The sequence below is a fragment of the Cibotium barometz genome, chromosome 60 (genome assembly GCF_041138505.1).
Source record: "Cibotium barometz isolate CiBa-2024 chromosome 60, ASM4113850v1, whole genome shotgun sequence".
Classification (NCBI taxonomy): Eukaryota; Viridiplantae; Streptophyta; class Polypodiopsida; order Cyatheales; family Cibotiaceae; genus Cibotium; species Cibotium barometz.
Window position 1 is genome coordinate 17,025,983 of NC_141105.1, and position 17,044 is coordinate 17,043,026.

Here is a 17,044-nt window from a genome sequence, read left to right on the forward strand (position 1 = left end):
ATACCAATGTGTGTTGGTGAAGCCCTTTGAGATCATGCGCTCATTGATTGATGGCTTTCTCACAAGCCCTTCAATACGTATTTCTATGAGACCGGTGGCATTTTTTATACCAATGTGTGTTGGTAAGTTTTATGTCATGAAAAGGCATGTTTTATGTCATGAAAAGGCATGTTTTATGTCATGAACGTAGGAATGATGAATGATTGATGGCTTTCTCACAAGCCCTTCAATACGTATTTCTACGAGAGTGGTGGCATTTTTATACTAATTTGTGTTGGTAAGTTTTATGTCATGAAAAGGCATGTTTTATGTCATGAATGTAGGAATGATGAATGCATACCAAATCGTGAGAAGAGGATGGATGCAACCAAAACATTCATGAATGCCACATCCAATAGGAAGAGTAGTGTGGGACGTGCTATATTGGAAACCAAATTAACTGAGTGATCTTAACTCGTTTATGTGATGATTTTTTGTGGCTTGCAATCTAACCATTGTTATTTTCCACTTTTGGTAACATCATTGGCTTCACATTTCCTTCTCAACATCTCTAATGTAGAAACACATAACACCTTGGCTGAAGTGCTCTATTGACTCAACAATGTTTATAACTTCAAAAGTACAGTTTTACAGCACTCCACATATTAGGTCTTGGAAAGATTTATCAAGACCAAATCCAATGTGCTTCAAGTATTGTGATATCCTCCTCAATTGTGATCACACAAAGGCTTGCAATAGTTAGTATCTGGCTATTAATAAACACGTTTAACGGGTGCTTAGTACATGCATCCATGGTAATTATTATAATCTTCATATGAGTGAAGGATCAAGGCACTAATCAAGATTCGAGATTGTGCATTACATTCCCAATATCACTTCAAGATTGTGCCCTTGATACAAATTAGAATCTGACAACAATGACTAACAAATTTAGAAAGAAAAGAAAGAGAGAGAGAGAGAGATTGTTATTAGCTTAATTAGTAATTAAGGGTCATTCGAAGGCCTTTGCCTTAGCAGCGTATTGATCACACAGCATAGTACGCCTCGTGTTGTGTAAAACATGTATGTCAAGAAAAAAAACTGCACACAGACCAGCAAAAGCTAGGATCAAAGTATATTTAAAGCATTTATAGTACACTAGAGCTGCCATCCCGAGATTGATTGTAAGAAAGGGATGATTCTGGAATTTCATTATGATTGCAAGCCAAACAATGCAACTGCCCTGATTCTCCCGGGCACTTTGTGATCACTGGGGCCAAGCCAGGCGCTGCCTCACAAAAGCTGATGAGGATCGAATAACAGAGCCGGCCTGATCCCTTCCTTCCTTCTAATCTTCTTGTGCAGCTCATGCCCCTCTGTCAGTGGCAGCCAACAACAGGCCGCCGATGTTGTAAAGCCATGGGCGCAGAGCTTGCGAGTCGACTAGCAATAGCTTCATGATTCTTGAATTGTACTGCAGCTGTCCTTTGTCTCTTGCAGCAGGCCGATTTCTGCTGTTCACCACAGAGACTAGCTTTTGAAGGATGATGATCTGAGCTCCACATCAAGCTTTTGTGGAGAAGAGTGGTGCCAGGGAAGCTCATCAAATTGAAACTAGCACAGAATTGTTTCTTCTCTTGAGGCTGAAGAGGTTGGAAGCCGAATTTTCCAGTCCATGCGTCCATCGTGTCCGGAATGGAGGGAAGGAGGAGTTTGCGCACCCCTAGTTCACTGAGCATGCTTTGGAGAGACAGCATTAGCATCATGCACAATCCCCGCTGCCTGTACCCTGGCCTGGTGCCAACAAAGGGTATTTCGGCCATGGTAGATCCGTCACGGCGGCTTCTGGAGCCATGAATCCTGATGGTGGCTACACATACCACCTCCTGCTGTAGAACCCCTCCACGTCTCGTGGCTTGCAACAGCAGGAAAGTGTAGAAGCCACTGCAATCGAGCCTTTGAGAGTGGAGGTGTGGGGTCTTTCTGCTGAAGACTATCTGGGCGAGGACATCAACATTGGTCTTCTTATCGATGATGGGGCAGAAGCATTCTTGCAGCACACTGAGTGCATCAGAGAGGTGTTTGTTGCTGCAGGAGCTGTGGTGGGTGGCGGGTTGAACATCATCGACATGGTCTGCGGCATCTTCAAGGCTCGAAGAAGACCTTGTTGACCTTGCAAGCATCCAAGAGAGACCCTTCTGTAGAGGATGCAGGGTGCCTACGAGCAGCTGGAGTCTGGTAAAGAGGTCTTCGCAGTGGAGACTACAGAACCAAGCACGATCATCCTGCATCATGGGTGCCGTTGTGGTAGCATGCATGGCCGCTGCACAGTGACGATGGTATCGCACATGGCATTGGGAGCATTGGAGCACATATTGCTGTTGGCCGCCGGCGGTCGACTTAATGAACCTTGAGCTGCACAGGCCACATCGACATAGAGAGCAGAACCATCTGGTTTTGGAAGGAAGGGGGCTATCGAAGCCGATGCAGGTGGGGTGAAAAGCCGAGCGACAGCCATGGCAGGGTAGGAGGAGACCATCCCCATCATCTCCGCAGACCTGGCAAAATTCATCATCATGTTCATACATTGTAGGGGCTTCTTCTTCTTGCAGGCTGCTACTAGTCGTCTCTCTGTTGCCCGTGCCTGCATCGATCGTTTTCTGCCGCTCCTGCTCTTGCTGGTAAAGGTCCAGCAAAAGCTTGCCGTAATGCCTCTTGCCTAGCTGTACTTCAAGTCCCACCATCTTTTGTTTGCCTCTTGCGATGCGATTCCTCTTCCGCTTCTCGTCTGTGCTACGGAGAGGTACGAAGATGAAGACCCACCTGAGCCCGACAGTTTTCGCCTATCAGCTATGGGAGGATAGTTTTCATCTTCATACCTCTCCGTAGCTGATAGGCGAAAACTGTGGGGCTCACGTGGCTCTTCATCTTCGTACCTCTCCGTAGCACAGACGAGAAGCGGAAGAGGAATCGCATCGCAAGAGGCAAACAAAAGATGGTGGGACTTGAAGTACAGCTAGGCAAGAGGCGTTACGGCAAGCTTTTGCTAGACCTTTACCAGCAAGAGTAGGAGCGGCAGAAAACGATCGATGCAGGCACGGGCAACAGAGAGACGACTAGTAGCAGCCTGCAAGAAGAAGAAGCCCCTACAACGTATGAACATGATGATGAATTTTGCCAGGTCTGCGGAGATGATGGGGATGGTCTCCTCCTACCCTGCCATGGCTGTCGCTCGGCTTTTCACCCCACCTGCATCGGCTTCGGTAGCCCCCTTCCTTCCAAAACCAGATGGTTCTGCTCTCTATGTCGATGTGGCTGTGCAGCTCAAGGTTCATTAAGTCGACCGCCGGCGGCCAACAGCAATATGTGCTCCAATGCTCCCAATGCCATGTGCAATACCATCGTCACTGTGCAGCGGCCATGCATGCTACCACAGCGGCACCCATGAGCAGGATGGTCGTGCTTGGTTCTGTAGTCTCCACTGCGAAGACCTCTTTACCAGACTCCAGCTGCTCGTAGGCACCCTGCATCCTCTACAGAAGGGCCTCTCTTGGATGCTTGCGAGGTCAACAAGGTCTTCTTCGAGCCTTGAAGATGCCGCAGACCATGTCGATGATGTTCAACCCGCCACCCACCACAGCTCCTGCAACAAACACCTCTCTGATGCACTCAGTGTGCTGCAAGAATGCTTCTGCCCCATCATCGATGAGAAGACCAATGTTGATGTCCTCGCCCAGATAGTCTTCAGTAGAAAGACCCCACACCTCCACTCTCAAAGGCTCGATTGCAGTGGCTTTCACTTTCCTGCTCTTGCAAGCCACGAGGCGTGGAGGGGTTCTACAGCAGGAGGTGGTATGTGTAGCCACCATCAGGATTCATGGCTCCAGAAGCCGCCGTGACGGATCTACCATGGCCGAAATACCCTTTGTTGGCACCAGGCCAGGGTACAGGCAGCGGGGATTGTGCATGATGCTAATGCTCTCTCTCGAAAGCATGCTCAGTGAACTAGGGGTGTGCAAACTCCTCCTGCCCTCTATTCCGGACACGATGGACGCATGGACTGGAAAATTCGGCTTCCAACCTCTTCAGCCTCAAGAGAAGAAACAATTCTGTGCTAGTTTCAATTTGATGAGCTTCCCTGGCACCACTCTTCTCCACAAAAGCTTGATGTGGAGCTCAGATCGTCGTCCTTCAAAAGCTAGTCTCTGTGGTGAACAGCAGAAATCGGCCTGCTGCAAGAGACAAAGGACATCAGTACAATTCAAGAATCATGAAGCTGTTGCTAGTCAACTCGCAAGCTTTGCGCCCATGGCTTTACAGCATCGGCGGCCTCTTGTTGGTTGCCACTGATAGAGAGGCATGAGTTGCACAAGAAGATTAGAAGGAAGGAAGGGATCAGGCCGGCTCTGTTATTCGATCCTCATCAGCTTTTGTGAGGCAGCGCTTGCCTTGGCCCCAGCGATTACAAAGTTGCATTGTTTTGCTTGCAATCATAAAATGAAATTTGAGAATCATCCCTTTCTTACAATCAATCTCGGGATGGCAACTCTAGTGTACTATAAATGCTTCGAAATATACTTTGATCTTAGCTTTTGCTGGTTTGTGTGCAGTTTTTTTCCTGACATACATGTTTTACACACGAGGCGTACTGTGCTGTGTGATCAATACGCTGCTAAGGCAAAGGCCTTTGAAGAACCTTGCTGGTCTGTGACTTGACCCTTAATTACTAATTAAGCTAATAACAATCTCTCTCTCCCTCTCTCCCTCTCTCTCTCTCTCTCCCTCTCTCTCTCTCTCTCTCTCTTTTCTTTCTGAATTTGTTAGAGCCATTGTTGCAAGATTCTAATTTGTATCAAGGGCACAATCTTGAAGTGATATTAGGAATGTAATGCACAATCTCGAATCTTGATGAGTGCCTTGACCCTTCACTCATGAAGATGTTGAGAAGGAAATGTGAAGCCAATGATGTTGCCAAAAGTGGGAAATAACAATGGTTAGATTGCAAGCCACAAAAAATCATCACATAAACAAGCTAAGATCACTCAATTAATTAATTTGGTTTCCAATATAGCACCTCCATTACTCTTACGATAGTTTCAAGTGTCACCCACACTACTCTTCCTATTGGATGCGGCATTGATGTTTTGGTTGCATCCATCCTCTTCTCAAGATTAGGTATGCACCATCGTTCCTACATTCATGACATAAAACATGCCTTCTCGAGACTAGGTATTCATTCATCATTCCTACATTGATGACATAAAACTTGCCTTCCACAAAGTTCTTAATGTGGAAAGCAACATTTAGATATCCGTTAATTTTAACAATGCTAGCTTATGTGTAGTATCCCATCGACAAGGGTTTTATACCCAAAGTGGGCCCATAAAGAATGTGGAAAGTAGTAAATAGGGCCTCACATGGGGTTAAGACTTACCAACACACATTGGTACCAAAAATGCCCGTATAGAATGTGGAAAGTAGTAAATAGGGCTTAGCATGGGGTTGAGACTTACCAACACACATTGGTATCAAAAATGCCATCCATCTCGTAGAAATACATATTGAAGGGCTTGTGAGAAAGCCATCGATCGATCAACGCACGATCTCAAAGGGCTTCCAAAACCTAGTATCCAAAATGTCTTTGAAAGTGACCACTCTGTGGTCATCGTGTTAATATTTGACCATGCCATAAAGGTCTATCTACTAGAGCGAAAGAGGTGGGACCTTCATTGAGGTCAAAGATTAGCCGTGCTTTGCTTGTCCCCCACCATTGGTCACCTCCTCAAGGAGGCGGAGGATGAACTGAAAGAATTGGCATGTGGTGACCATATCGGGGTCGAGGACCTTGGGGTAGTAGAGGTCATCAAAGTTCTTCATTTGGAGGAGAATCTTCATGGATGAGGGCCATCAATGTAGGGAAAGTTGTAGAATACCACTTTACCTTCCATGCACATGAACTTGTGGCACGACCACTACCTTTTGATTGGCATGTACTTGGGGTTAATGCAGACCTCTCTAGGTGTGTGCAGTCATGTATTCTTCCCACATTTGGTGAATATTCAGGAGATAAGGCATGCGCCACTCGTGCTGGGCGATCGCATAGTCCCTGGGATTAACAAAGTGTGAACCTCCTTTGGTGTCCCGACGAGGGTGCTTGATCTTCGATTGGGCAAATAGGTGATCCATGTGTTAGTTCACCAAATGGATTTCAACCATATTGAAGGGTGTATCTAGGTGTATTTGAGGAAGTTATCTTGGAATGTGTGATCTCACATGGTTAATGGGTATGTTAGATGATACTCATGCACATGCAAGGATATCCTGAGATATTACACTTTTCGACCCTTTATTATATTCAACTTTTCCCACCAAAGCCTTGAGGTTCTTCTGCTTTGCTCATTGATTGTGTTGACACTTTCTCACCAAAAACAAGCTAAGATCACTAAATTCATTTGGTTTCCAATAGCACCTCCATTACTCTTACGGTAGTTTCAAGTGTCACCCACACTACTCTTACTATTAGATGTGGCATTGATGTTTTGGTTGCATCCATCCTCTTCTCACAATTAGGTATGCATCCATCATTCCTACATTCCTACATCCATCTATCCAGTGGTTAAGTGATGGTTGTAAATTTGTATCTTGGATGTGAAGAATTTTATCTTGGATAGTCTTATGAGCCTTTATTTATGACAGCCTTATCAACCTTTATTTGTGGTGGCAACATCAAAGGGATGAACAACAAGAGGAGTTTATTGTAATATTAGACACAGATTATCTTCTATTTTATGCTTCAAATCTAAGCTTATTGTAATAATAGACATAGTTTATCTTCTGTTTTATGCTTCAAATCTAAGCTTTGCCCATGATTATGGAAATTTTAGATTTTTCAAAGTAATAAAAATTTATGATAGAAGTATTTTCACCCTACAAGAGTATTTAGCTAGGCTAAATCATCTGAGTCTATATCTTCCTCATAGAAAGTTTATAATTGTAGGGCAGCATTGTCGTTTTTAACTTTTTGGACCCTAAAATTAATAACTTTTTATCCTTGCCTAGATTTTATAAAGGAATAAAAAATTCGTGGTGAAGTTTTTTCACCCTAGATGGGTATTTAGCCAAGCTAAATCATATGAGTTTGTATCTTCCTTGCACAAAGCTTCTAATTGTAGGGCAGCATCGTTGTTTTTAGTTTTTTTGGATTGAGAATTTTGGGTTCTAGATTAAAGGACCTTTTGGATTGAGAATTTTGGGTTCTAGATTAAAGGACCTTTTGGATTGAGAACTTTGGGTTCTAGTCTAGATTTTGTAAAGGAATTTAGAATTTGTGGTAGAAGCCTTTTTGCCTTAGATGAGTCTTTAGCTAGACTAAATCATTTGATTATGTATCTTACTCACAAAAAGTTTGTAATTATAGAGCAGCATCATCATTTCCATCTTTTTGTAAAGGAATTTAGAATTTGTGGTAGAAGCATTTTTGCCTTAGATGAGTCTTTAGCTAGACTAAATCATTTGATTATGTATCTTACAAAAAGTTTGTAATTATAGAGCAGCATCATCATTTCCATCTTTTTGAGTCCAAGGATTGAGATTTTCCCCCACCATGTAATAATCTTTTTGAAGAAATAAAAGATATCTTTTCTTATGAAGTGATTATCGTTGAAGTATTAAATAAGATGAGTCTTTTATTTCACAAGAATCATGAGGCGTGGACATCATGATCATATTATTATACCCAAAGAACTCTTGGATAATGATGTTAAAGAAGCTCTCCACATATCCCAGTCACGTCCTGTCCAAGGTGAAGGTAACAACCTCAATGAGGTAGTGTTAAACTATTGGATTGACTCTGTGGACAAGTATTTTGATATTGCAAGTATAATGATAAAAGTAAGACATCCCTTGTAGGTAGGTTAAAGATTACAGGTGTAGCTAGAAGTAATTAGAGAAACTATCCTTAATCTAATCATCTTAATTCGGGACCACAGTTATGATGGGAAGATATGAAGAACTACCTTCATCAAAGATTTTACCGTCTCAAGTTTCAAGAAGAAAAGATGAATGACTTCCTAGAGCTTTCTCAAAATCAAAAACCTATCTAAGGCATATCACCAGTCATATGCGAGCTTGTTTGATATGCCCCAACAATGGATAATGAGTCTCTTCTTTATCAATTTATTAAAAAATTGGACCCTCCATTGGATAGATTGGGGAAGAATGCAAAGCCCTTATCTATTGAAGCAATGGCATAAGATTTTGTACAAGTCTTTCCCAAAGAAATGGTCCAATAGAAAACCTTTTTACCTCCTCCCCTAAAGAGAGCTCCTTCAAATTTTAGTATGCCTAAATCTAAGGAGAGCAAGGGTCCAAATCGAAGTCATATGTTTGAAGCTAGTAGATCTAGAGGTCATGACTTTTCCCCTTGAATGCTGATGACTAATTTTATAATTCTAACTTAAAAAAGAATGCAAGTGTTTAAGATACTAACAACACGATATTTTATGAATGATTGCCCCAACTCTCTAGTTGTTGTCTCCTATCTAGTTAATTATGCTCTAGGATCACATTTTTAGAAGCTATAGTCTCAAGGACCTCCCCCTCAAAGTTAGAGAAATTAGAGGAGGCCTATTCTAGCAATACCAACCACTTCCAATGTTGTGAGACGAGGAAGAAGGGCTCAAAGGAAAAATTCATGTCATGATTGAGAACCAAGAACAAAACCACTAGTTCTCTATGATTCAAGCCCCTGCCAATTTCCAAGGTAAATATTTTATACTTTTGGTCAATTCAAGTAGCACTCATTCTTTATTTTAGGAGGATTCATATGTAAGTTAATAATCAACTAGAAGCAGTGTCATTAGGAAAAAAGGGAGCTCATTTTGGGGCCTTTAACGATTTGGAAAAATAAGCTCTCAACCAATCAACAGAGGGCCAACGTAACGTTGAAAATTCACAAAAATAAGAGAAAATAGATAAAAGAAATAAGCTCTCAACCAATCAACAGAGGGCCAATGTAACGTTGAAAATTCACAAAAATAAGAGAAAATAGATAAAAGAAATAATACTTTATGTAGGTACAAGCGTGCTACATTAATGTGGAGATTGGTTTTTTATTCTCACAAGATCTTTGGACATGAAGATAGAATCTAGTCTGACATTTTCTCTGACAAGGGCCTTCTCGCTTCCACCTTCCTTTGAACTTTGAAATGTTGTGCTGCCTTTCCTTCGAAAGGTCTACCATTCTACACCACTGCCTCATTGTGCAGCAGCCTTTTCTTTTCCAAAACTGCTCCCTTGATCCTGTTTGGCTTAGAGTAAGATGTTTCTTGTCAATTGTCTGTCTGCCCACTTTCTCTTTTTTGAAACTTCACTTTGTTATCTTGTTTACATTACTTTGCTATTGTTACAGATTCACAAGGTCTCCATGGTGAATAAAAACTATGGCCATTCTTGTGGAAGACGCTCTATGGATGATAATGCTATGAAGGCAGAATTATACCACACATCCTTACCCCGTCGACCTGCTTCTTCTATTTCTTCGGTAGAGAATTCAAGTACAGTCAAAATGGAAGGAACTTGGGAAAGGTTTAGTGTTTTGAAAGGAGCATGGGTGCTCATGCAACCTAGCAAAAGAAAGAGACCCCAGACAAAAAACATTTTCTTGGCGTCATGGAAGGGAAGAGTACGAGATTTTAAAATCACCAGAGGGAAGATATCGGTGAAAGAAGTTTTGATTAACCATGTGTACATGCATAAAGAACTTGTCTTGCGAGACTATCCAAATGATCTTCTGCAATACATGCCTAATTGTATATTTTTCTATTGTGGTTTTGTTCTTTATGAGGTGTATGGATTTTTAAGATGAAGCTTTCTTTCTTTGCTTATTGACATTCTTGTGTTATTTTATTTCAGATTTATACCCTTCATCGTATGAGACATGGCAAAACATCGATTGTATTCTGGGATTTATAGATATTTTGCATGGATCGATAGGAGAACAACAATACCAAGGTCGATGTGCAACAAAGCTAGCTCAATCGGGTATATTTTTTACTGATCATTTTTATCAGTTGCTGGACAATGCTAACACACATGGTGTGTTAAGAAAACAAGACCATCTGACTTATCCTAGTCTCATTAAGCACTGCTATTAGTTTAATTTACCCTATTGATTCATATTGCTTTTTTGCAGGTGCTCAAAAGAAGAGAGAGTTCAATAAAATGCAAAGACATTGAAAATTTGAAAATTGAGACACATAAGATGAAGAGTTGACTAGTACTGGTACTTAGCCTTATAAAAATGTGAATTTTGACACCTCAGGGGGGTGGGAGGAGACCATCAAGAAGGCCCATCATTACCCCATTCTTTTATTCAAAAAAGTGAGATATTTCATCTCTCATCTCTCCTCTTTCAAACTGGATCAAAAAATGGGTAGTCCAAAATGGGTTTAACTAGTCCAAAACTTGTCCAAATTGGATTAAACTGAAGCTGGAAGCATCTAGATCCCAGTTGGGTTTGGTTGGCGGCCTCCCTCACCTATAAATAGAACCCCATTCCTTTGTATTTTCATCTTAGTGTATTTCCATGCTAGTGAAATTTTCAATTTAGTGTATTTCCTTCTTCCCTCTTCCTTGCCTCTCCATTGTGAAGCTTTGGTGCTTCACTAAACCTCTTCTTCTCTTGAAGACACAGACTCCATAAAAAAGGTATTATATTCAATAAAGTAAAATTTTGTACAAAAGTGTTTAATTGTATATGTAGAACATATTCTTGACAACCATTTTCTATTTATCTACAGCCTGATCCAGAGGCTGCTCTACATGGTCCAAGATCTCCGTATCATCTTTTTTTGGAGAATCTGTTTTCTGCTGCTCCATCCTGTCCTGTACAATCTCTTGGTGCTGCTCCATTGTCTCCTCTAGTGCCCCTGGAGAATCTGTTTGCTGCTGCTCCATCTTCTCCTCAATAACATCAACAGTAGTAGTAGGTCCTTGTTCCTGTGGCTTCTCCTCATCAGCACTAGGTCCTTGTTCCTATGGCACCACATCAGCATCATCTGTGTCATCAAGGTGTATGACACCTTCTCGGACTTTAGAGCTCTCACCCAACTCGACAGTAGCTGGTACAATAGGTTTGGAGGAGGCATACTTCAAAAACTTCCAAATTGTATCAGCTCTGAAACTATATACATAGTTCGAGCTGAAGCTATCTTCTCTCATCTGCAGTGGCATATGATGATTTAGAACACTTTGTACCAATATCAATTATTTTGAAGCTAAATGAAAATTATTTTTTCTTACAAGGTCTGGCTGTCCTATCTCAAAATAGCTTGAAAGTATCATCTTGTTGTGGTTTCTGTACAGTTGGAAAGATATGTTAGAAACTGTTAACATCTGAACAAAACAAAATTATTCAATAGGTTCAAAGGCATAGCATGAAATAGACATCAGTAGAGGGAACGACTTTATACCTCTAAATTTATTGACTCTATTGAATCCAAAAGATTGACATCAGGAGGACAGTGATCCAATGCATCTAGAAACCTTCTAATACAACTGCAATACATATAATTCAGTTAGTGTGCATTAAATCAAAATAATAAAGTTTAAAGTTAAAAATAGCACACACACCACTTACAATTTCAGCTCTCTGTGTGTGTTTTTAAGAGAGTTGAATATAAAGCATTGCTTCTGCTGGATGTCAATAGAAGCAAAGCTCCAGTGGTCACTGTGTAAGGAAAAAAGCATTAAGAAATCAAAGGCTACAAGAGTTCTCAATCTTAAAGAAGAATCCCAAAAGAAGCAATCACCCAATTACCTGTTATGGTATGGAAGTAGCAAAACATCGTTAATATCAAAATTGCAGTGTCTGAATCGATTGCAGTAGCAAAACATCGATAACATCAAAATTGCAGTGTCTGAACCAACTGGAAATATCCATGGGAGTTTCCTTTGCATCTCTTAACCTGGAGGAAATGGCAGGATCAATAATATGAACTATATGCTGTACAGCGTGGTTAAGCCAGCTTCTCATCATGCTGCATTGGACCAAACAATAATTAGGGTAGGGTGTAAAGGAGGTACAAGAAGGATTGTTTTGCAAACAAATGTAAAATAAAAGACACTTACTAGAGCATTGCAAGAATGATAGTATCTGAGCAATACTCATTCTTATGAGCCAATGCTGCCAAGCATGGTTTTGTCAAGTCAAAATTATTCACTGAAGTTTCATCCTCAATATGGATAACTATGTTAGGGCCCAGCTCCTGTAACCTTCTCTGTATCTGCATCTCCCTCTGTACAGTCTCCATATCTATAATAGATTTGGATTCTTTTATTTGCTGCTTCAGTGACTCCTCATAAGCAGCTTTCCCTCTGGTGTTCTTTGAGTGGGTTACTTCAACAACCTTAACCTCATCTACTTCTCGATCTACTTCAACTTTCTTGTAGGTGGAATTAATAATATGTCTCTCATCTTGATGTCCTGCCATTCCACAGGATGGACCAGCTCCATCTCACTCTGGACAAAGTGTTGAAGTCTTTGGCCATCAGAGTTACCCTGTGAGCATGGGGAGCATGGGCTGCTACCAGCATTGCATCTTCAAAATATTTCTCCAAGTAATCCTCTGCCATTTCCTATAAGGAAAGAATGGCAGTCCTATTCCACCTGAAACCAAGGTGCCAACTATCACATATGTCTTTCACTAGTCTCTGAAAAGGTGCCTTGGGGATTGCAAAGCCTATAGCTTTTGTGTTGCTTCCTGATCTCCTTTAGCACACCTGCACCATGTTTCAATCTCTTGGCCTTTTGCTAGAGCAGGCTCATTGGCTTCCCCTTCCTGCCATGTGCTACTCTTTCCTTTGGTGGAGGCACACTAAATTCCTTGATACCTACCCCAGCTGCTGCTGCTGCTGCAAGCCCTGGCCCCTTGCCAGCACTCCTTGCAGTTGACTTGGTTCTTGCCATCACTCTGACAAGCTGCATACAAAGCAATGGAAAGAGATTACAGCCATGGAGAACATGGAATGATACAAAAAGGCAATGACAGGGGTGGATGAAGCAACATTTATAAATTTACAACAAAACGCGATTTCGACAGTTTGAAATTCCTGACAGCTCACTCTCGCGTTTTCCTGCAAATACTTGAAGTAACATGCTGGTACATTCCTACAGTGATTTCTCTGTCTTTACAACTAAATACAATACATTAGGAAAAAAGGGAGCTCATTTTGGGGCATTTTAGAACAGAGAGAAAATAGGCTCTCAACCAATCAGGAGTGGACCAACGTTACGTTGAAAATTCAACAAAAGAAGATGAAAATAAGAAAAATAAATAGTATTGTATGTTCGTAGAAGCGTGTCACATTAATAAGGTGATCCAATTTGAATCTTTAAAAAAATTATTTTTTGTGCAGAATTTGGTGATTCTGACATCGCAGGCACGTCTGAAACGGCCCAAAACCCTAAAAACGGCACTGGAAACGCTGGAATCCGACATCCGGAGGCCCGAAAACGGCCAAAAAAGGCCCCAAAAGTAAGATTTGCAACAAAAAGCGATTTCGGCTGTTTGAAATTCCTAAACCCTTCTCCTCGTGTTTTCCTGCAAATTCATGAGGCAGCCTGCTGGAACATGCCTTCAGTCATTTCAACCAGCCCAATTCAAAAGTCTTCCTGCTTGTGGTATTTATCCTAATATCTAAGCCACATCACATCCCAAAAGTATGTGTGTTATACTATTAAACAAGAAGATAAGGATATAGAGAGTCTTATTGACCTGGAAGCTATCTATGGGTGTGCTGTGCTGTTGATGAGTACCCTGTGCTGGGGATGAACCTGTGCTGCTGGTCAGGATGCTGATGGTGCAGAGTAGGGAGGCAAGAGAGCTGAGAGGGGAGGGCCAAGAAAGGAGAGATTAAACAGGAGGAAAAAGATTAGTGCAAAATACAAACAAGGCAGCTACTAAATACCACACATGTGGAATGGAGTCGTTTTTTCACACGTGTGGATGGGGCCCAAATCTCTTGGAGTTTGAAACTTGGCACATGTGAATGGGACACTTTTTGCCTTGGAACTTGTGCCAATCATGATTTCATAATCAGTTCCATAACCACTCTTCCCTCCCCGTCTTTCATCCTTGCCAGCACCCTCCCATCATCCTTTTCCTTCCCTCTCTGATCCCTTCCTACCCAACACACTACCACTGCCAGATCTCCAGGTTACCTAGGCTGCAGCTCAAGTTTGGGAGAGAGCAGAAGATTCACCAGTGCAACTCCAACAGCATGGAAAAGGAAAAGAAAGGTCAGAGTTCTATATTCTTTTCAATGTTTTTTGATATATATTTCTTCCATCCATAGAATTCTTGATGTCCAGATATCTAGGCAATTCCCATCCACCACATCCCATATCCCAAATTTCCACATTCTAGTTTTATATTTGCAACAAAACGCGATTTCGGCTGTTTGAAATTCCTAAAGCCTTCTCCTCGTGTTTTCCTGCAAATTCATGAGACAGCCTGTTGGAACATGCCTTCAGTCATTTCAACCAGCCCAATTCAAAAGTCTTCCTTCTTGTGGTATTTATCCTAATATCTAAGCTACATCACATCCCAAAAGTATGTGTGTTATACTATTAAACAAGAAGATAAGGATATAGAGAATCTTACTGACCTAGAAGCTATCTATTTGATTGGAGATGGATATTAATAGAACCTAGAAGTTTGCAACAAAATGCGAGGAGAGTGCTTAACATTTTCCAAATAGCCCTATATCGCGTTTTCTTGCAAATTCCTATATTTCTTTTGGTTTTCATTTCTTCCTCATTGTTTTGCTTTCTTTGGCCCTGGGGAATTCTTCCTAGTATCATCTACTGTCCAAGAATCTATGAGGTGATCCTAGCATTTGATTGGAGATGGATATCAACAGAAATGGAAAATTTGCACAACAAAATGCGAGGAGAGTACTTGACATTTTCCAAATGGCCCTACATCGCGTTTTTTTGCAAATTCCTGTGTCCCTTTTGGTTTTCACTTCTTCCTCATTGTTTTTCTTTCTTTGGCCCTAGGGATTTCTTCCTTAATGATGAGAAAAGTTTTTGCTTTGGAACAATTGATTCTCAGGCCCCTCCTTTCAAGAGGAAGTTGGACTTTTTTGCTGCTATACTTAGACCACAACAATCACCATGTGAGTCATGTGTGCTCATGAAGGGAGTTGTTTGGTGATATCCTATACATTCCCTGATTACATATGTCAACATATAGAATTCATGATATATAAATTTTGGTTCAGGCAAAAGGAAGAGACTGGAGCAGAAAGCTGAGTCTTTCCTCTCAAAACAAAAGGAATCAGAAGAGCACAAATCTCCAAATTTGCTCCTATTTGACTTTCTTCACAAATGCAAGGCTCAAAGGAACTTCCACATATACCACAGTATTTTCAACAGGGAGTTCACTATGAGCTTTGTACTGGAGCATCACAGAGATTTTCCGATTCAGACCATTGGGATACCTTCAACAAACAACTGACAGAGGCAGGAAGAATTGTGGAAGGTGAAAAGGTTTTTGTGCACATAAATCATATTGTCTCCATTGACAGGCTGAGGTACCATGTGAATAGAAGATTTGATAGCCTGCCTGAGGAATATAAATTCAACTGTAACTTGCACACCAGAAAGTGTAGAGTGCTTGAGGAAACCATGGCATTCCTTATGTACATTGTCTTCAGTCTCAGTACTCTCTAGAAGAGCAAGGGCAGGAGGCTGAAGAAGAAGACACATCTGAAGCAGAGGAAAAAGAGGATGTTCCTGTGGCAACAGAAATGGCAGAGCAGGAAGAAGATATCACTCTCCGGGATGAGGGGCTGCAAGCGGCTGCTCTTGACCTTGTTCAACTAAGGACTGAAACTTTTAGGGCAGCACAGCCAGTTGAAGATTTTGATGTTCAGAGCAGCAACTATGCAGTGCCCATGCTTCCAGGTGTCTTGATTGGTGGTAAAGATTATGTCTTCCTCCATGATATAGAGTGTATGTTCAATTTGAGGGAGGACTATGCCATTTCCCTTATTGCCCAGGCTTCAAGGCTTAACAAGGAGGTTGGCATAGAGGAGAAGGTATGATCTTGTTACTTCAAATCAAATACTTTATCTTGTGTTTAAATGTTTTGTAGTTGTGTATTGTCTCACTCCAATCTTTTGATATGTGGCAGCTACAAATTGAGGATGACACATTCCTCCAGAGAACAAGTGGAAGCAGACCGGCTGGGTTTGGCAAAATGTCAAGCCTAGCTCATTATATTCATGATTTAGGCAGTGCTAAGATCTTGATTTACCATAGGCAGTTGAGCAACAATGGAGAAGCCATTGTTTACTTCTTTAAACGTTTGTCTAGGGTTTTAGGTGGACATGATCTTTCATGGCAAAAGGAAAAGATCATTTTGATAGAGAGGTTGTCTGCCATAGATATATTTGGGGATTATGTGAATAAGCAGGCCTCTAGGGCCTCTTACTTTTTGTCTTACACTTCTTATGCATTAGCATGTGGTGTTAAGGAGCCCAAATGTCTGGAGGGCTATGGAAAACACAAGCTTATAAGGTTTCAAGTGCCACCCATGATTGCATCAGGTGACACAATCCAAGAAGAAGAACACGTGGAGATAGCTGAAGACAAGGATACCCCTCCCAGACAAGCAACAGAGGCAAGCATTGATAAACAGACAGTCGACATCAAGACAACAAGGAAGAAAAATAGTCCAATCAAGATCAAAAAGAGAGTTCCGATTGGCAGGCCCTGGGAGTAATAGGATTTAGTCATCAAATATAGCACAAACATTATGTTGAAGTTGAACTCATTTGTACAAAGTCTTTGATCCTCTACCTTTCCCTTTTGCATTTGTCCCATCACCGTACAACACTTCAGTACTCTTCCCACACTCAGTAGCTTCTAAAAGCGTTTGACACTCAGTACACACTCAGGATCAATAGTGTGTCTAGCATAATTAAGTAGTATTGATTGAATTTTTTGTGTGTAGCTCATGGATGTATTGATGCTTGTTAATATAGATCACATGTTTCA

The 17,044-nt window shown here is 41.3% G+C and overlaps 1 protein-coding gene across 1 annotated transcript; it reads right to left on the minus strand.

The window, feature by feature from the left end:
* Positions 1-1,358: 1,358 nt before the first annotated feature.
* On the minus strand, positions 1,359-2,738 carry LOC147605059 (increased DNA methylation 1-like). The gene has a single exon (XM_086794277.1). The coding sequence runs from the start codon at positions 2,721-2,723 to the stop codon at positions 1,359-1,361; it is 1,365 nt and encodes a 454-aa protein (XP_086650403.1). The 5' UTR covers positions 2,724-2,738.
* Positions 2,739-17,044: the final 14,306 nt, after the last annotated feature.

Coding starts and splice junctions, on each gene's coding strand:
- LOC147605059 (XM_086794277.1), bottom strand. CDS start 2,723: ATGGTGGGACTTGAAGTACAGCTAGGCAAGAGGCATTACGGCAAGCTT.